Source organism: Orycteropus afer, unplaced genomic scaffold (assembly GCF_000298275.1).
Source record: "Orycteropus afer afer isolate SDZICR_OR568_19922 unplaced genomic scaffold, OryAfe1.0 scaffold00696, whole genome shotgun sequence".
Lineage (NCBI taxonomy): Eukaryota > Metazoa > Chordata > Mammalia > Tubulidentata > Orycteropodidae > Orycteropus > Orycteropus afer.
The window spans coordinates 288,138-308,997 of NW_006922283.1; the positions used below are offsets into that span (position 1 = coordinate 288,138).

General features: G+C 39.6%; 1 protein-coding gene across 1 annotated transcript in view; it reads right to left on the reverse strand.

Annotated features, from left to right (window-relative positions):
• Positions 1 to 20,860, reverse strand: part of LOC103211130 (cytosolic 5'-nucleotidase 1B-like) — a 78,186-nt gene that overhangs the window by 52,380 nt on the left and 4,946 nt on the right. Inside the window, exons 3-8 of the mRNA XM_042783156.1 lie at positions 19,804 to 19,939; positions 12,514 to 12,977; positions 12,066 to 12,233; positions 10,801 to 10,930; positions 6,584 to 6,706; positions 5,806 to 5,990 (exon numbers count right to left, since the gene is read on the reverse strand). Coding sequence (XP_042639090.1) covers positions 5,806 to 5,990; positions 6,584 to 6,706; positions 10,801 to 10,930; positions 12,066 to 12,233; positions 12,514 to 12,977; positions 19,804 to 19,939 — 1,206 coding nt within the window. The remainder of the gene's footprint in view (positions 1 to 5,805; positions 5,991 to 6,583; positions 6,707 to 10,800; positions 10,931 to 12,065; positions 12,234 to 12,513; positions 12,978 to 19,803; positions 19,940 to 20,860) is intronic.

A 20,860-nucleotide genomic window follows, 5' to 3' on the forward strand; every position in this document is an offset into this window, starting at 1 on the left:
TTCCCATTCTTCTCAATATTATCCACAATTTGTTATGATCCACACAATCAAATGCTTTTGCATAGTCAATAAAACACAAGTAAACATCTTTCTGGTGTTCTTTGTTTGAGCCAAGATCCATCAGACATCAGCAATGATATCCCTCATTCCATGTCCTCTTCTGAATCCAGTTTGCATTTCTGGAAGTTCTCTGTCGATATACTGCTGCAACAACCATTTTTGAACTATCTTATGCAAGATTTTACTTGTGTGTGTTATCAATGATATTGTTTGATAATTTTCACATTATGTAGGATCACCTTTCTTTGGAATGGGTACAAATATAGATTTCTTCCAGTCAGTTGGCCAGGTAGCTGTCTTCCACATCTCTTGGCATAGCTGAGTGAGTGCCTCCAGTGGGGCATCTCTTTGTTGAAAATCTCAGTGGGTATTCTGTCAATTCCTGGAGTCTTGTTCTTTGCCAATGCCTTCAGTGCAACTTTGACTTCTTCCTTCAATACCATTGATTCTTGATCATATGCCACCTCCTGAAATGGATGACGATCAACCAGTTCTTTTTGGTACAGTGACTCTGTGTATTCTGTCCATCTTCTTTTGATGCTTCCTGCATCATTCAATATTTTGCCCATAGAATCTTTCAGTATTGCAATTCAAGGCTTACACTTTTTCCTCATTCTTTCAGCTTGAGAAATGCCCAGTGTGTTCTTCTCTTTTGGTTTTCTAACTCCAGGTCTGCATATTTTATTATAGTAATTGGCTTTGTCTGCTTGAGATGCTTTTTGAAATCTTCTGTTCAGCTCCTTTATCTTGTCATTTCTTCCATTTGCTTTAGCCCTTCTCCACTCAAGGGCAAGTTTCAGAGTCTCTTCTGACATTCATTTGGTCTTTTCTTATTTTCTTGTCTTTTTAATGACCTCTTGTTTTTTTCATGGATGATGTTCTTGATATCATCCCACAATTCTTCTGGTTTTCAGCCACTGGTTTTCAGTGCATCAGATTTGTTATTTAGATGGTCTCTACATCCAGGAGGGATATATTCAAGGTCATGTTTTGGCTCTCATGGACTTGTTTTAATTGTCTTCAACTTCAAGTTGAACTTGCATATGAGCAGTTGATGGTCTGTTCCACAGTCAGCTCCTGACTTTGATTTGGCTAAAGATATTGAGCTTTTATGTCGCCTTTTGCCACAGATATAGTCAATCTTATTTCTGTGTATTCCTTCTGGCAAAGTCCACGTGTATAGCCACCATTTCTGTTGTTGAAAAAAGGTATTTTCAATGAATAAGTCATTGGTCTTGCAAAATTCTGTTATGCGATCTCTAGCATTATTTCTGTTACTAAGGCCAAATTTTGCAACTAACAGTGATTCTTCATTTCCAACTTTTGCATTCCAGTCACCAGTGATAATTAACACATCATGATTGCATGTCCAATCAATTTCAGACTGTAGAAGCTGATAAAAATCTTCAATTTCCTCATCTTTGGCTTTGGTGGTTGGTGCATAAATTTGAGTAATAGTCCTATTAACTGGTATTCCTTGTAGACGTATGGATATTATCCTATCACTGACAGTATTGTACTTCAGGACAGATCTTGAAACATCCTTTGAGATGATGAATGCCATGCCATTCCTCTTCAAATTGTAATTCCTAGCATAGTTGATCATACAGTTGTCTGATCCAAAATGGCCAAAACCAGTCCCTTTAACTCACTAATGCCTAGGATATCAGTCTTTATGCATTCCATTTCATTTTTGAAAACATCCAGTTTTCCTAGATTCATACTTTGTACATTCCATGTTCCGATTATTAATGAATGTTTGCAACTGTTTCTCCTCAAGTTGAGTCATTCCATGTCAGAAAATGGAAGTCCCAAAAGCTTTATTTTATCCATATCATTAAGGTTGGTTCTACTCTGATGAGGCAGCTCTTTCCCAGCCATATTTTGCATGCCTTCTGACCCAAGGGACTCATCTTCCTGCACTGTATTGGACAATGTTTCCAGGCTGTTCATAAAGGTGCACAGTAATGTATCAGATGGTGTTTCTCTGCTATTCATAAGGTTTTTACTAGCCAATTCTTTGAGAAGTAGATGGGCTCTTCCTTATTCCTAGTCTGTCTCAGTCTGTAAGCTGTGTTGAAACTTGTGCACCATATGCAACCCTGTTGGCATTTGAAACACCTATACTACAGCCTCAAGTCTCACAGCAATGCATATACCACCACAGTAAGATAAAGTGACAGACAAGTTTCATCTCCCTTAGCTGTTCAAAACCTCTCTACCCTCACCTTACCTGGATCCTACCTGGATCCTGTGTCTTAGTCATCTCTGGCATTCCCCTCCCTTTCTTGCCTCTGGGGATGGGGCCTGTCTTGTTCCCATTACCTGAATCCTGTAGCTTTTATCATCTCACAGACCATGTGAGTGTCAATTTCAAATTGGCCAATACCAGTCCATTCAGCTCACTAATGCCTGGGATATCAATCTTTATGCACTTCATTTTTGACAACTTCCAATTTTCCTAGATTCATGCTTCAAACATTACACATTCTAATTATTAATGAGTATTTGCAATAGTTTCTTCTCATTTTGAGTCATGCCATATTAGCAAATGAAAGTTTCAGAAGTTTTACCTTATCCACATCATTAAGGTCACCACCTCTACTTTGAGGAGGCAACTCTTCCCTAGTTGTATTTTGAGCACCTTCCAACTGAGGGGCTCAACTTCTGACATTATATCTGACAATGTTTCACTACTATTCATAAGGTTTTCAGTGGCTAGCTTTCTTCAGAAGTAGATCGCCTCTGCTTTTTGTCTTGAAGCTCCACTGAAACCTGTCCACCAGATGACTCTGATGGTATTTGAAACACTGTGGCATAGTACCAGCATCACAGTAACACACAAGCCACCACAGTATGACAAAGTAACATATGATTGGTGGAAAGGACCTATTTAAGAAGCTAATATAAAGTTAAACACACAAACACACAGGTTTATTGTTTAAGTATTGCTTGCTATAACATAAAGTAACAAAGTAGTAAATTTTTTCAGATTTCCATTAGTCTATTCATACTTTTCTAAATATAAGAGAAAAATTGGTGGCAACTATGTTCAAGAAATAAATATGGAATGACATCAAGAACATCATCTATGAAGAAAGCAAAAAGTCATTACAAAGACAGGAAAGGAAGAAAAGACCAAAATGGATGTTAGAAAAAACTCTGAAGTTTGCTCTTGAATGGAAAGCAGCTAAAGGAAAGGGAAGAAATGACAAGATAAAAGAGCTGAATAGATGATTGCAAAGAGCAGCTCGAGAAGACAAAATCAATTATTATAATGAAATGTGTAAAGACCTGGAGTTAGTTAGAAAACCAAAGGTAAGAACATGCTGCATTACTCAAGCTGAAAGAACTGAAAAAAAATTTAAGCCTCGAGTTTCAGTACTGAAAGATTCTATGGGAAAATATTGAATGATGCAGGACATCAAAAGAAGATGGAAGGAATACACAGAGTCACTGCACCAAGAAGAATTGGTCGATGTTCATCTATTTCAGGAAATGGCCTATGAACAAGAACCAATGGTACTGAAGGAAGAAGTCAAAGCTATACTTAGGGAATTGGTGAAAAAGATGGTCCAAGAAGTGATAGAAAACCCACTGAGGTGTTTCAACAGACAGATGCCACCCTGGAGGCACTCACTTGTCTATGCCAAGAGATTTGGAAGACAGCTATTTGGCCAACTGACTGAAAGAGATCCATATTTGTACCCATTCCAAAGAAAGGTGATCCCACACAATATGGAAATTATCAAACAATATCAGCAAATAAAATCTTACTGAAGATAATTCAGAAACAGTTGCAGCAGTATATTGACAGAGAACTTCCAGAAATGCAAGGTGGACTTAGAAGAGGATGTGGAACGAGTGTTATTACTGCAGATGTCAGATGGATCTCGGCTGCAAGCAGAGAATAACAGAAAGATGTTTTCTTGTGTTTTATTGACTATGCAAAAGCATTCAACTATGTGGATCATAACAAATTATGGATAACACTGAGAGGAATGGGAATTCCAGAACACTTAATTGTGCTTATGAGGAACCTGTACATAGAACAGAGGGCTGTCATTCAAGCACAACAAGGAGATACTGCATGGTTTAAAATCAGAAAGGAAGGGTTTTAGGGTTGTAGTATCCTTTCACCATATTTGTTCAATAATTTGAGAAGCTGTAGTATATAAAGAACATGGCATTAGTATTGGAGGAAGACTCGTTAACAACCTGCAATATGCAGACGACACAACCTTGCTTGCTGAAAATGAAGATGACTTGAAGCCCTTACTGATGAAGATTAAAGACTAAAGTTTTCAGTATGGATTACACCTCAACATAAAGAAAATGAAAATCCTCACAACCAGACCAATAAGTAGCATCATGATAAGTTGAGAAAAGATTTAAATTGTCAAAGATTACATATTACTTGGATCCACAATCAAGACCAATGGAAGCAGCAGTCAAGACATCAGATAATGTATTGCATTGGGCTAATCTTCTGCAAAAGACCTCTTTCAAGTATTGCTATTCATCAATAGCAAAGATGTCTCCTTGAAGAGTAAGATGTGCCTAACCCAAGCCATGGTAGTTTCAGTTGCCTTTTATGATTGTGAGAGCTGGACAATGAATAAGGAAGACAGAAGAAGAGTTGAGCCTTTTGAGTTGTGGTGGCAGTGAAGAATACTTAAGGTACCATGGACTGCCATATGAACTAAAAAAATCTGTCTCCTGGAAGAAATGCAGCCAGAATGCTCCTTGAAAGCAAGAATGCCCAGACTTCATCTCACCTACTTTGGTCATGTTGTCCAGAGGGACCATTCCCTGGAGAAAGATATCATGCTTGGTAAAGTGGAAGGTCCATGATAAAAGGAAAGATCCTCAATGAGATGGATTGACACACTGGTTGCAATAATGGGCTTGGGTATAGCAAGGCTTGTGAGGCTGGTGCAGGACAGGGCAGTGTTTCATTCTGTTGTACACAGGGTCACTCTGAGTCGGAGCTAACTTGATGGCACCTAACAACAACATAAAAATGTTCAAGAAAATCTGACTGAAAAAGAACAATTTGGATTAATCTCCTTGAGAAGAGTCACAGAATAACATTGAATCAGTGCAGATTCACTTGGAAGAATATTTTGATATTTCAAATTTCCTTTGGCTCAGATGTTGTAGACTTTGTTCATATCAAACTGGGATTTTCTCACTTCACTTCATGAATTGATCCCAAAAAACTTAATTATTTTGTTTCAGTTTGATTTAATGTTCATAGTTTACACTTGTTTTATGCAAATTAATTGATTCAATTCAAACTATCAGTTTTACAGATTCTCTCAATTAAGTGATAACTATTTATTGAACTTGAGGTTATGGACAGAGAGATTCAACAAATGCTTACTGACCTATTCGAAATGACCTGAATAATTTGAGGATCTATATATAGAAATGGCTTTCTGGGGAGCTGTATTAAATGTTACTCTTAATTTGGAGGTGGTGAACTCATTATGATGGTAAATTATAGAAGCATTTCAGAAAGGAAAAAAATAAATGAATATTTTGAAAAAGCATCAACAGATGCTTCAAAATAAGAAATTCAAACACACACACAAAAGAGAGAGAAAGAGAGAGGAAATGACAAAAGACAAGACCAAGAGAAAGACTGGCTGCCTAAAATAATTTTAGTAGCCCACACAATTAACAAATACCTATGTATTGGAAGGTAATAGATCAAAATTCAATAAAGCTCACTGAACTTACCTGAGCAAGAGGTTTATTTTCAAATAGTGTTTCATGTTGAAAGAATTTGTCCAGCCCATGCTCCTTGGCAATATGTTCAGACTCATCAGAGAATAGGACAGCGTCCCCATCAAAGGCCACACGGAGCTGTGTGTCACAGTAAGCCATATCTTTGGCTCCATCAAACATTGTTGCAGAAGCGATCCCTGGCCGGCCATGGAGATTGATTAACCTCATGTCAGGAACATGAATTTAGTTTCCTCTTTTAAAAAATAATATTGCTATAATAATCATCCCAGACCCTATGCATCCTCTTTAGCTATTATCTGATTGAACACCCTTCACAGTTACCTATACACTGTCTCCATTTTTATAAGGGACAGAAACATGTAAAATGGGTTATAGGATTATCACTGAGGATATCTACTTCCAGGAAGAACAAAGCTCTAAAGTAAAAACTTAAGGGCTGCTCCTTGTGAAAGTACCTTAGCAGAAAGCCTACCTGGAAATAAGCCACACAATCATATGTTAAGCCCAATGAAAATAACTAGTAGAAAAAAATTACATTAACTATAGAGATAAATGGGAGCTCTGGTGGCATAGTTCCTAAGGTATTTGACTGCTAACCAGAAGGCCGGTGGTTCAAATCCACCAACCACTCCTCAGAAGGAAGGTTGGGAAATCTAGTTCTGTAGTGATACCACCTCAGAAACCCAAGGAGGGGTTACTATGAGTTGGCCTAGCTTGACAGCAGTGAGTTTAGTTTAGTTTATAGAGATAAGACAGATTAATACCTTACCTTCTTGTATTGCTTCTTGCACTTTTTCAGAATCGGCAGAGAGATAGAAGTTAGTAAGATATGCCTTCAAATACCCAACAGGGCTTTTTCCACCAGTCAGGCAGAAGCGGTCAATTAGTAAGCCTATTATGAGGCAAGAGAGATTTTGTTATCACAAAATACTGTAAATCCCTGCTGCCAATGATAGTTACTTTAGGAATAACTAAATACCTATTAAGGTTTCAGAATTACCTTCATAAAATTACTATTGAAAAAATTAATTGACTGTTCTACATAAGAGAAGATGTGTTTGGTACATTATAATTCATGAAGTGTAGCCACATAGACTACACCAATTCACAATCACAAAAACTGTATGGTAGGTATTATTATTTCCATTGCTGAAAAGGAAACTGACAACTAATGGCTTATCTGAGCCCATGGTTTACATGCACTGCATAGACTTGAACTCAAGTGTTTGACTCTTGTTTAGACTACAATAGTGCTCTTTTTCTTGAACTGTAGCCTCCTCACTCCTTTAAAGGGCAGTTAAGTTGTGGCTCTATTTTAAGTACCATTTTTGCATTTCTTCAGTAACAATGCAATTGTAATAAAAAGTAGTGTTAGGATTTCAATAATTTTCTGAAATCAGTAACAAAAGGTCTAATATGATCACCCTTTCCTGATTTGAAATTTTAAATGCAGTTATTAGCAAAATGAAAAATATTATGTCAGTAAATGTCTTTCAAATCAATAATAATTTTAAAAAACACTGAATGTTGGTGAAAGGTTTGCAAAACAGGCACCCACATACACTATGGATGAAAGTACAAATTTATATAAGCTGTCTACAAAGTAGTTTGACCTTCTGTACCAAGAATTTTGAATAGGTTTATACTTTTTGACCTAGTATTCAATTTTTAGGAACTTAATGTAAGGGAATAATCTGAAACTATAGTAAAGATCTATGTAGAATGGTCTCAGTGTAGGGTTATGTATTAAAGCAAAACATGATCCAACAATGTGAGAATAAAGTAAAACATGATGCATATAATAAAATATTATGTAACTATTCAAAGCGATTTTAGATATATGATAAATTGAACAGGAACACATGATATAAAGCAGAATACTGATTGTCAGTTGTTTATTATCTATATATACCAACAGATAAGGGTCCATCAGCAGTAGAGGTGGAAGTGTCTGTTTTGTTATTAAAAAAAGTCTCACTTTTTCAAGTAAGCCAAATAATAATACTGACAGATAATTTAATGATCCAGAACTTATTGAGTGATACTAGGACTTCAGAAATGATCGAAACACCATCCTTCTTCTCCAGGAGATCAGTTTGCTAAAGAGGTAGGCAGGTAAATAGATAATTATAATAAAGTATAACAAGATGGCAGCAGAGAAGATACAAATTGCCCTCAACACCCAGAAAAAGGAAGGGACTAACTTTTTTGGGTGAGACATTGTTATTCCATGAATAAGGCTGTATGAGGGGACTGAATTTAATCAGTTCATCAGTAGAATTAGGTAGATAATTATAATACCTCATGCTACCAGCCTGTATGCACTCAGTGTGGTGAGGTATAAACCTGTTGACGTAGAGTTGATTCTGACTCATAGTGACACCATAGTTTATAGAGTAGAACTGAGCTCCATAGGCTCTGCTTGGCTATAATGTTCTTGGAAGCAAATTGCCAGGCTTCTCTTCCGTGGTGCCACTAGGTGGGTTTGACCCACCAATCTCTCAGTTAGTAGTTGAGCACAAACCTTTTGTGCCACCCAGGGACCTTGTGGTGAGGAAGAGATAGACCAAAGACACCTTGAGAGATAATAGCTCCTTGGAACAAAAGGTGTATGAGCAGTTGTATGGAAAATGAATTTGCCCTGTAAATTTTCACCCAAATAACAATTAAAAAATAAAATAGCTCCCATTCTAAGCGCTTGATATGCATTCTCTCTTTTCACTTTGTAAATTATGAAGACTGCATTTTTAAAGAGCAAAATTTGATTTTAAAATTTGTATCAGTCAGATATGAAATTTATACTTGTTACCATTGATGTTAGCTACCTTTGTGTCAGCCCAAGCCTTTCTTCCTAGTTTGTTTTAGTCTGAAATCTCTGTTGAAACCTATTTAGCAGGGTGTCTGTTGAGTAGTGGGGCACTGGCCAGGCATACAACTGGGGCTTTCCACATAGATTCAACCACTGAAACACCAATGCATTTAAATAATTAGAGTAATCAGAAATGATCAAACAATATCACTAATAGCATATACAAGTAAAATTAAGCTGAAAATAAATCAGAAACAGTTGTAGCAGTACAGCAACAGGAAACAGCCAGAAATTCAGTCCAGATTCAGAAGGGGACATGGAACTAAGGTTATCATTGCTGATGTCAGATGGATCTTGGCCTAAAACAGAGAATACTATAAAGACTTTCTTTGTTGTTGTTGTTTTATTGACTATACAAAGGTATCCAATTGTGTGGATCATAACAATTTATGGATAACACTGCAAAGAATAGGTATTCCAGAACACTTACCTGTGCTCATGAGGAACCTGTACATAGACCAAGAGCAGTAGTCCGAACAGAACAAGGGGATATTGCATGGTTTAAAATCAGGAAGGGAGTGAGTCAGGGTTGTATCCATTCACCATATTTATTCAATTTGCATGCGGAGCAAATAATCTGAGAAGCTGAACTATATGAAAAGAACATGGCATCAAGATGGGAGAAAGTTTCATTAACAACTTGTGATATGCAGATGGCCCAGCTTTGCTTGCTGAAAGTCATGAGGACTTGAAGCAGTTACTGATGATATCAAAGACTATAGCTGTCACTGTAGATTATACTTCAGTATAAAGGGAAACAAAAATCCTCACATTTGGTCCAATAAGCAACAACTATCATGATAAATGGAGAAAAGACTGAAGTTGTCAGGGATTTCATTTTCCTAGAATCCACAATTACTGCCAATGGAACAGCAGTCAAGAAATCAAATGACATATTGCCTTGGGAAAATCTGCTGCAAAAGATGTCTTTAAAGTGTCAAAAAGCATAGATGTCACTTTGAGGACTAAGGTACACATGGTATTTTCAATCACCTTATGTGTATGTGAAAGCTGAACAATGAATAAGGAATACTGCAGAAAAATTGATGTCTTTGAATTGTGGTCTTGGTGAAGAATATTGAGTGCCAGAACAAATAAATTTGTCTTGGAAGAAGTACAGCCAGAATGCTCCTTAGAAACAAGGATGGCAACACTTCATCTTACATACTTTGGACTTGTTATCAAGAGGGACCAGTTCCTAGAGAAGGATGTCATGCCTGGTGAATTAGAGGGTCACTGAGAAAGAGGAAGATCCTGAAGAGATAGAGTGGCACAGTGGCTGCGACACTGTGCTAAAAAATTACAATTGTGATGACTGGGCAAGACTGGGCATTGTTTTGTTCTGTTCTTCAAAGGGTTGTTATGAGTCAGAATCAACTCAAGGGCACTTAACAACATATAGATCTCATAGCTTGGAATATGTGCTGATTATCTATAAATAGGTATTGGAGAACAAAATGGCCTAATTTTTACTTGTGTCCTAAAGATTGAGTATGTTACTTAGAAAATAAACTAAAAGCCCCCAAATAAGAAGTTAGGTAATTCCATAATAGGTAATAAAATAGGGTGCTTCTCTTAGCATCCCCAACACAGCTGATGGAAATCCTAAAGAGAGACAAAAAACCTTTTTCATATAAAATAATAAAGACAATTTTGCTGCTTATAAGTGTGGATTTGACGTGTGAGGAGAGACAGCAGATGAGGAAAACCAAATTGTAAGAGTGGAAGGAGAGGTGAAAACTTTAAACCTTTAACATTTATCTGTGGTGAGCAAGAAGTTTGATCACAGAGAGAAAGCCTTTGGGTTGACAGCTCCTTGAAGTCAAGTTCAGAAGTGAAAAACATAAAACAGAGAAATATATTGCAGGACCTAGGATTAAGACTTTGAAATTCACACTTGACAAGTTAAGTCCAGAGCTTTGAGCCCAACTCTGTGCTGGAGTTAAAAATGAACATGGCCTCTCTTGTTCTGACATAGGCAAATAAACATTCCTCACGCAGAAGGGGGTGTCAGTATCAAAGACACTACATTAGTGAGGCCACAGTTAGCAAAATAATATGGCTTCTCTCTTCCAGAGCAGCAAGCAATTCTTCCACATGGTATTTATTTTACTTACCATAGTGATTGACGCTGTTTATAAGCCGCACTCCCACTTGGGCATGGTTATTAGTCATCAGTACAATATCAAATAAGTCCTGTTCATCAGGATACAGCTCACGGAGTCTAGCATTGACATGCTGCAGCGCCTGCAGGTTAAAAACATGACTACGTGTAAAGGGAGGCAGGCAAGGTGGACATTGAGAGACTGGAGAAGAATGATCTCATTAGCATCAAATTCAAGTTCTGAAGACTTCACTAAAAGATTATGGCTCCTTGAAAGCAGAGTTATGCCATTCATTTCTGTACTTTCAGCTTCTCAGATATAGGACCTCAGTTAGTATCAACTGAATAAATGGATAATGTTTGTGGAAAATTGCTATAATATTTGGTTCACTAGTGTTTATCTCTGGGGAATTAGAAGAGCAAAGGACAAGGCTAGGCGTTTTTAAGTATGGATTTGTAGACTAGGTCTATGGTTCCCTCCCATGCTTCCAGTATGCCCTATATCTGCAACTTGTAGAGGTGGTGTTTTTGCATAGTTATGGAGTTACTGTGCAATACTGATATGTGTTATACGTGGGATCAGAGTTATAACTGCTATACACTTCTGTATAAATTCAGAGAAACTTACTTTGTATATAAAAGTCATGCCTCTAAGTGCCAGGAGTATCTTGTTGTTGTTGTTGTTATGTGCCGTCGAGTCGGCCCCGACTCATAGCGACCCCTCCTTGGGTTTCCGAGGCAGTATCACTACGGAAGTAGGATTGCCCAACCTTCCTTCCGAGGAGTGGCTGGTGGGTTTGAACCGCCAGCCTTCTGGTTAGCAGTCAAGTGCTTTAGCCACTATGCTACCAGAGCTCCCAGGAGTATCTTCGGAGTATCTTAGATGTCTCAATATGCTGTATTTTGGGTCAGAGCAGCTAAAAGTGAATTTCATCTCATTTTAATGAGGTGATGTATTTCTATTCCTCGATACTAAACTCATTACTACTTCTCATCACTCCTTTTAGGGTGGGAAAAGAAGCTTCTGTTGCAGGCCCATGATTTCAACTCCATTCAGGGAAGTCCCACATCTCAAATCTAGGGCTGGCGGCTGGGGTCCCTTCCTCAACAGTCTAGCCACTTTGAAAGCAAAACTGGAGTCAACTGGAAAGGGACAAGAATGACAAGGGTGGGCTATGAATTATAAAGGAAACTGAATAAGCCACTAAGAGTTTGCCTATGGTCCTTCCTGAACCATCCAGCCTCCCAAATGGCCAAAAAAACTGTCTTGCAGATTACCTTAACAAAACGGAATGCGGGCCCTGGGGTCAAGATGACGTTCTCATTGTTGAGCTGATATTCCATATACTTTTCCAAGCCCTCTTCCTCGTAGATTTTCCTGCCGTCCACCATGTTGAAAAGTGCCCGGGATGAGACAGCAATGGTGATGGCATGCTTGGGTTTGGGCTGCAGAGAGGGGCGCCAACAGGAGATCAGTCAGGAAGGGATCAAGGATATGAGTTCATGCTAGGGCAGGTTGTGGAGAAAACAACTGAGTCCCTGCTTGGATAGCTGGACCTGTGGAGGCTGTAAAGGGCTTAGACTACCAGAGGCTTCAGGGAGGCAGGTTTGGGGGTAGGGCTGAAGGATAGCTGCAGGAGGCTGGAACTAGCCTCCATGTACAATGCGGAACAGAAAAGTTTGGGCTGCAAAGTTGTGAGGAGGGGCATCAGGGGGCCTTGCTCACCGGCCGGGGACGAGAGCAGCTGGGGGTCTTATCGTACAGTGTCTTCAAGGATGCCCAGTAAGCCTCATCCTCATCCTCATCCTGATGCTGCTGCTGCTGCTGCTGCTGCATTTCAGACAAACAGTCGCGGTCTTGCTGGGCAGAAATGTTGTAGATCCCCTTGCGCTGAGAGTAGGTCCTCCATTCGGTGGGGGGCGTGCGTGGGTAGTCCCGCTGCTGAGTTTCCCGGGCTTCCCGCATTTCCCGGATGATGCCATGAGCCCAGGCTTCTGGATTCTCATGCATTTTGGTGTTGCGCCTGGAACTTGGCTCCGGCTCTGGAGGTGTGGGAGGTCGTGAGTCAGGTGGCATGTGTGGTTTAGCTTGTGTGGAAGGCGAAGGCTGTGCAGACAGCTGCTTTGGCGACTCAGGCTGGCTAGGGGAGGTAGATGGAGTCCTGGAGGTGTTGGAGCTGTTAGGGAGCTAAATCAAGACAAAAAGTGTCTGGGTTCAAGGCCCACCCAGGGTCCCTGACCCACATCCAGTCAAGGTCTCCAGATCCAGACTTGTCCCCTTCCCATCTGGCACCCTGTTATACCCAGGCTCTAGAAAAATCCTGTTTTTTCTCTCTTTAAGTTGTGTTTAAGGTGGCTGAGGTATTTTAGTGCTCCAAGCACTAAATGGACAAGAGGCATAGTCTGCTTTTGTTTCCCCCAATTCCTCCATCCTACCACTTATCTGTCAGTTTGTCCTACTGTGGTGGCTTGTGTGTTGCTATGAGGCTGGAGGCTATGCCACCGATATTTCAAATGCCAGTAGGAGCACCCCTGGTGGACAGGTTTCAGTGGAGCTTCCAGACTAAGACTCAGAAGAAGGAAGTGGCCGTCTGCTTCTCAAAGAATTGGCCAGTTAAAACCTTATGAATAGCAGTGAAATGCTGTCCGATACATTACTGGAAAACTTTATGAATAGCCCTTAAACATTGTACGATACACTGCTGAAGGATGAGTGTCTCAGGTCAGAAGGCACTCAAAATACGATTGGGGAAGAGCTGCCTCCTCAGAGTAGAGTTGACCTTAGTGATGTGGATGGAGTAAAGCTTTCAGCACCTCCATATGCTGATGTGGCACAACTCAAAATGAGAAGAAACAGCTGCAAACACTCATAAATAATCGGAATATGGAATGTATGAGTTATGAATCCAGGAAAATTGAAAGATGTAAAAAATGAACTGAAATGCATAAAGATCAATATCCTAGGCATTATTGAGCTAAAATGGACTGGTTTTGACCATTTTCAATCAGAAAACCATATGACTTACTATACTGGGAATGAAAAATTCAGGAGGAATGGCATGGCATTTATCATCACAAAGAATGTTTTAAGATCTATCCTGATGTACAATGAATGCTGTCAGTGATAGGATAATATCCATATGCCTACAAGGAAGACCAGTTAATACTACTATTATTCAAATTTATGCACCAACCACCAAAGCCAAATAGGAGAAAATTGAAGATTTTTACCAACTTCTGCAGTCTGAAATTAACCAACATGCAATCAAGATGTGTCCATTATTGCTGGTGATTGGAATGCAAAAATTCAAAGAATCACCAGTAGCTGGAAAATATGGCCTTGGTGATAGAAGTAATGCTGGAGAATCATGTGATAGAATTTTCCAAGACCAACAACTTATTCATTGCAAATATCTTTTTTTTCAACAACATAAATGGTGACTATACACATGGACTTTGTCAGATGGAATACACAGGAATCAGATCAATTCCATCTGTGGAAAGAAGCATATCTTTAGCCAAACAAAGCCAGGAGCTGAGTGTAGAACAGACTATCAACTCCTCATTGTTGTTAGGTGCCATCGAATTGGACATGACTCATAGCGACACCTCCTTGGGTTTCTGAGGTGGTATCACCATGGAAGTAGATTGCTCAACCTTCCTTCTGAGGAGTGGCTGGTGGGTTTGAACCGCCAGCCTTCTGGTTAGCAGTCAAGTACCTTAGGCACTATGTTACCATAGCTCATATGCAAGTTCAAAAAGCTGGAGACAATTAAAACAAGTGCACAAGAGCCAAAATCTGACCTTGATTATATCCATCCTGAATTTAGAGACCATCTAAAGGATAGATTTGATCCTTGAAAAACAATGACTGAAAACTAGATGATTTGTGGCATGACATCAAAAACATCATCCATGAAAAAAGCAAAAGATCTTTAAAAAGACAGGAAAAGAAGAAAAGACCAAAATGAATGTCAGAAGAGATTCTAAAACTTGCCTTTGAATGGATGGAGAGTAGCTAAAGCAAATAGAAGAAATGACAAGATAAAAGCTGAACAGAAGGAAAGTTTCAAAGAATAGCTCAAGAAGACAAAGCCAATTATTATAATGAAATATGCAAAACCTGGAGTTAAAAACAAAAGGGAAGAACACGCTTGGCATTTCTCAAGCTGAAAAAACTGAAGAAAAAATTCAAGGTTTGACTTGGGATATTGAAAAATTCTATAGGCAGAATACTGAATGATGCAGGAAACATCAAAAGAAGATGGAAGAAATACACAGAGTTACTGTACCAAAAAGAATTGGTTGATGTTCATGCATTTCAGGAGATGGCATATGATCAAGAACCAGTAGTATTGAAGGAAGAAGTTGAAGCTGCACTTAAGAAATTGGTGAAGAACAAGGGTCCAGGAAATGATGGAATACCCATTGAGATGTTTCAACAAACAGATGCCACACTGCAGGCTCACTCGTCTGTGCCAAGAAATTTGGAAGATGGCTACCTCGACAACTGAGTGGAAAAGATCCATATTTAGACACATTCCAAAGAAAGGTGATCCCAAAGAATGTGGAAATTATCAAACAATATCATTAATACCACACACAAGTAAAATTTTACTGAAGATGATTCAAAAGTGGTTGTAGCAGTATATTGACAGGGAACTTCCAGAAATGCCAGCTGGATTCAGAAGAGGATATGAAATGAGTGTTATCATTGGTGATATCATACGGATCTTGGCTGAAAGGGAAGAGTACGGGAAAGTTGTTTACTTATGTTTTATTAACTATGCAAAAGCATTTGATTGTGTGGATCATAACAAATTATGGATAACATTGAGAAGAATGGGCATTTCAGAACACTTATTTGTGCTCATGAAGAACCTGTACATAGACCAGGATTCTCTCCTTCAAACAGAACAAGGGGATACTGTATGGTTTAAAATCAGGAAGTGAGGGTGTCAGCGTTGTATTTTTTCATCGTACTTATTCAATATGTACTGTAAGGAAATAATGTGAGAAGCTGGACTATATGAAGAAGAATGTGGCATCAGGATTGGAGGAAGACTCATTAACAACCTGTGATATGCAGATGACACAACTTTTCTTGCAAAATATGAAGATGACTTGAAGCACTTACTGATGAAGATTAAAGACTACAGTCTTCAGTATGGATTACATCTCAACATAAAGTAAAAAAAAAATCCCCACACCTGGACCAATAAACAAAATCATGATAAATGGAGAAAAGATTGAAGTCGTCAAAGATTTCATATTACTTGGTTCCACAAACAACACCAATGGAAGCAGCAGTCAAGACATCAGACAACATATTGCACTGGGCAATTCTGCTGCAATAAACTTCTTTAAAGTGCTGAAGAGCAAAGATATCTATTTGAAAACTAAGGTGGGTCTAACCCAAGCCATGGTATTTTTAGTCACCTCATATGCCTGTGAAAGCAGGAAAATGAATAAGGAAGACCAAAGAAGAGTTGATGCTTTTGAGTTGTGGTGTTGGCAAAAAATATTAAAAGTACCATGGACTGCCCAAAGAACTAACAAATCTTTTCTAGAAGAAGTGAAGCCAGAGTGCACCTTAGAAGTGAGAATCGCCAGACTTCATCTCACCTACTTGGTTCATGTGGTCAGAAGGGGCCATTCCTTGGAGAAGGATATCATGCTTACTAAAATGGAGGGTCAATGAAAAAGGAGAACCTTCAACAAGATGGATTGACACAGTGGCTGCAACGATGGGCTGAGGTGTAGCAAGGATTGTGAGGCTAGCACAAGACTGAACAGTGTATCATTCTGTTGTGTATTGGGTCTCTGTGAGTTGGAAGTGACTCAACAGCACGTAACAACAACTTCTCCATCAGCACCTCACATGTTTGTAGGTGAGATACAGGTCCTTTTTTTTTGTCCTTAGGCAGCTATCACATAGTTTGCAAAGTTCTGTCCCTTGCCTCCCATATACCTGCTCAGTTAGAGCCTTCCAGATAGGGTAGAGAGCTTGAGTAGTGGGCCTTTCTCTGCTACTGCCTCCAAGTAAGTGGTTAAGTGGATGAGGAAATTGCTATAGATGTTTCCACCAGAAGATTCTGCACAAAACTCAGGGTATCTCTATTCATGGGAGACAAACTTGTCTGTCGGTTTGTCCTACCATGGTGACGTGTTGATGTGAGTTTTGAGGCTGAGCCACTGGTGTTTCAAACCCAGTGGGATGCACATGGTGCACAGGTATCAGCCTAGCTTACAGGCTGAGACAGACTAGGAAGAAGGAAGAGGCTGTCCACTTCTCAAAGAATTGGCCAGGTAAAATCTTATGAATAGCAAAGAAACACTGTTTGATACATTATTGCTCAACTTTATGAATAGTCTGGTTAGGTTAGAAAGCTCTCAAAATAGGACTGGGAAAAAGCTGCATCATCTGAGTAAACCCAGCCTTACTCATATGGATAAGGTATAGCTTTCTAAACCTCCATTAGCTGATGTGACACCACTCAAATTGAAGAGAAACAGCTGCAGACATCCATTGATCATCAGAACATTGAATGTACAAAGTATGAATGTAGGAAAATTGGAAGTTGTCACAAATGAAATGGAACACATAAAGATTGATATCCTCAGCATTAGTGAGCTGAAATGGACTGGTTTTGGCCATTTTGAATCAGACAACCATATGATCTACTATGCAAAGAATACCAGAAAGATGTTAACTTGTGTTGTATTGACTATGCAAAGGTATTTGACTGTGTGGACCATGACAAATTATTGATAACATTGAGAAGAATGGGAATTCCCGAACACTTTATTGTACTCATGAGGAACCTGTAACTTGACCAGGAGGCTGTGTTTTGAACAGAGCACAACATGGTTTAAAACTACATGGTTTAAAATCAAGAAGGGAGTGCGTCAGGGTTGTATCCTTTCCCCACACTTACTCAATCTGTGTGCTGAGCAAATAATGTGAGAAACTAGACTATATGAAGAAAAACATGGCATCAGGATTGGAGGAAGGATCATTAACAACCTGAGATACGCAGACGATACAACTTTGCTTGCTGAAAGTGAGGATGACTTGAGGCACTTACTGATGAGGGATGAAGAATACAGTCTGCAGTATGGATTCAGTCTCAATATAAAGAAAACAAAAATCCTCACAACTGGCCCAATGAGCAGCATCACAATAAATGGAGAGAACATTGAGGTTGTCAAAGAATTCACTTCGCTTTGTTCTACATTTGATGCCAATGGAAGGAGCAGTCAGGACATTAGATGGCGTGTAGCAATGGGAAGGTCAACCGCGAAGGAACTGTTTCACATGCTGAGGAGCAAGGATATCTCCTTGAGGACTAAGGTGTGCCTGACAGAAGCCATGATATTTCCAATCACCCGTATACATGTGAGAGCTGGGCAATGAATAAGGAAGACCGAAGAAGAGTTGATGGTTTTGAGTTGTGGTGCTGGAGAAGAATGCTGAAAGTACCATGGACTGCTAAAAGAAGTAACAGATTTGTCCTGGAGGAAGTGCAGCCAGAATGCTCCTTGGAAGCGAGAATGGACAGACTTCCTCTCACCTATTTTGGTCATGTTGTCAGAAGGGACCATTCCTTGGAGAAGGATGTCATGCTTGGTAGGGTGGAGGGTCAACGAAAGACGGGGAGGCCTTCAATGAGATGGATTGACACAGTGGCTGTGATGATGGGCTCAAGTATAGCAGGGATCATGGAGCTGGCGTGGAATCGAGCGGTGTTTCGTTCTGCTGTGCATGGGGTTGGTATGAGTCAGAAACCACTCGAAGGCACCTAACAACAACAACAACAACAACAACATCTCTCTTCTTATTTGCCAAAAAATCATCCAATGATCAGTCTGGAGAAGACAGTGTCTCCCTTTGCCTTCAGGGCTTCATGTGCCAGTGGGAGATCAACTGAAGAGAATCATCTTCCTAAATGGAAAGGATCTTTTCTAGAAAAGGGACTCCCTTACTAAGGTAGATGAGCATCTATATTTCAGTTTCTATGATTGCTTCACATGTGACTTGAAAGTCACATTTTTGGTTAGATTATTGAGGCAAACCTGGCAGAGAGTTAAAGGGCAGATGGATGAGGAAAGGGTATGTGGTTTCTCAGTGGATGGCTTTGCATTACTTCTTATACATCCAAAAACTTAATCTCAAAAGTAACTTTTTGGCTCATGTGGCCAGATCTAATTAAGAACTTAAAGTGTCACACAATCTAATACACTTCAACAATTCATCCCTTACAGTGACATTTCTATCCCCTCCTCTCTCTGAGAGTCTCAGGTACTCAATCAATATTTATTGAGTGAATAAAAGAATCACTGAGAGACCATGTTGTTATTAGGTGACTATTGAATCAGTTCTGACTCATAGAGACGCTAGGTACAACTGAAAGAAACACTTCCCAGTCCTGTGCCATCCTCATAATTGTTGCTATGCTTGAGCCTATCATTGTAGCCACTGTGTCAGTCCATCTCCTTAAGGTTCTTCCTCTTTTTCACTGACCCTCCAGTCTATCAATCACGATGGGCTTCTCCAGGGATTGGTCCCTTCTGACAACATGACCAACACATGAGAGGTAGTCTAGCCATTTTTGCTTTTAAGGCATATTCTTTACTTCCTCCAAGACAGGTTTGTTTATTCTTCTAGCAGTTGATGGTACATTCAATAATCTTCATCCACACCACATTAAAATCCATCAATTCTTCTGCAGTTTTCTTTATTCATTATTGAAAGACCATGTTGTATAATGATTAACTGTGTAGCCTCTGGACTTAGACACACTAGTTTTAATATTAGCTGTACCACTTATGAATGTGTAACTTTAGGTGAGCTACTCTGTGCTTCATTTTTCTCAGCTGTAAAATGGTGATGATGGATGCCTTGTGAGGGGTAAATTAACTTAAACATGTTTGTAGAACAGGGCTTGTCAATATAAAGCATCAATAAATGTTAATACTTATTTTATCAACTACTCTTTCCTTTTCATCTCCATATCTACCTTAAGACTGGCATTCCTGCTTCTGGGTTCATCTATGGATTGAGCCCTGGTGGATGGGCTCCGTGATGTCCGGGACCATTGATTTCGCACTAGATATCCCCGAGAGTCTGCCTTTGATAATTCTTGTGATCCCTGTCAAGGAGAGAAGAGACCTAGAGGTGTACCATTCCTGTCACGAATGTGCCTACAGAATAACTATTGGCTAAAAATGACAGGGCCCAATGAGAGGATTTTTGCCCTCCATGACCCTTTATTTAACCTTGATGATGTGTGCTATTCTAACTTTGGCCCAGTCCTAACATCTGTGTGGCAAATGCAATGGGGACCCAACAGAAGGAATACCCCAAACTAAGGAACAATCTGGTACTCTTGTGTCTTTTCACTGTTGATTCCTCTTATTTAAAACTTAACAGTGTTGTCCATTTCCTCCCTTCTTCCAATTCCTTTCCTTAAGAATAAGTCTGTTCACAGATGCTAAAATGATATACCTATCATTTTTTTTACAAGACTACACATATGAAGGCAGTTGGTATACAAATAGGAGCCCCTGAGTGGCACAAATGGTTAAGTACTCAACTACTAACCAAGAAATTGGTGGTTTGAACCCACCCAGAGGCACTTCAGAGGAAAGAAATGGTGATCAACTTCTGAAAGGCCTTGAAAAACCCTAAGGAACATTTCTACTCTGCACACACCGGGTCACCCTGCATCAGAACTGACTTGGTGGCAACTGGTTTGGTGTTCTGGTTTTGGTTGATAAACAAGGCTGCATCCAGGCTCCAAGAGTGTTTCATAAAAGGAAATAGAGCCCACTAGCATTCCTTTCAAGAGGTACAAGGATGGAGGAGATCATGGGAGAGGCATATGGAATAGTTTTTATTCCCCATATCCTTCCCCTCACCCAGATTGCCTGTGGCTCCCCTCCAAAATTAGTCATAGGATCTCTGCTCACCCTGATCGTGGTGATCTGATGGCCCTGCTCCCACAACAGGCACATGTGAATATAAATACGTATTGTGCGGCAGGGGCCAAGAAGTACTGTTCCCGTTCCCT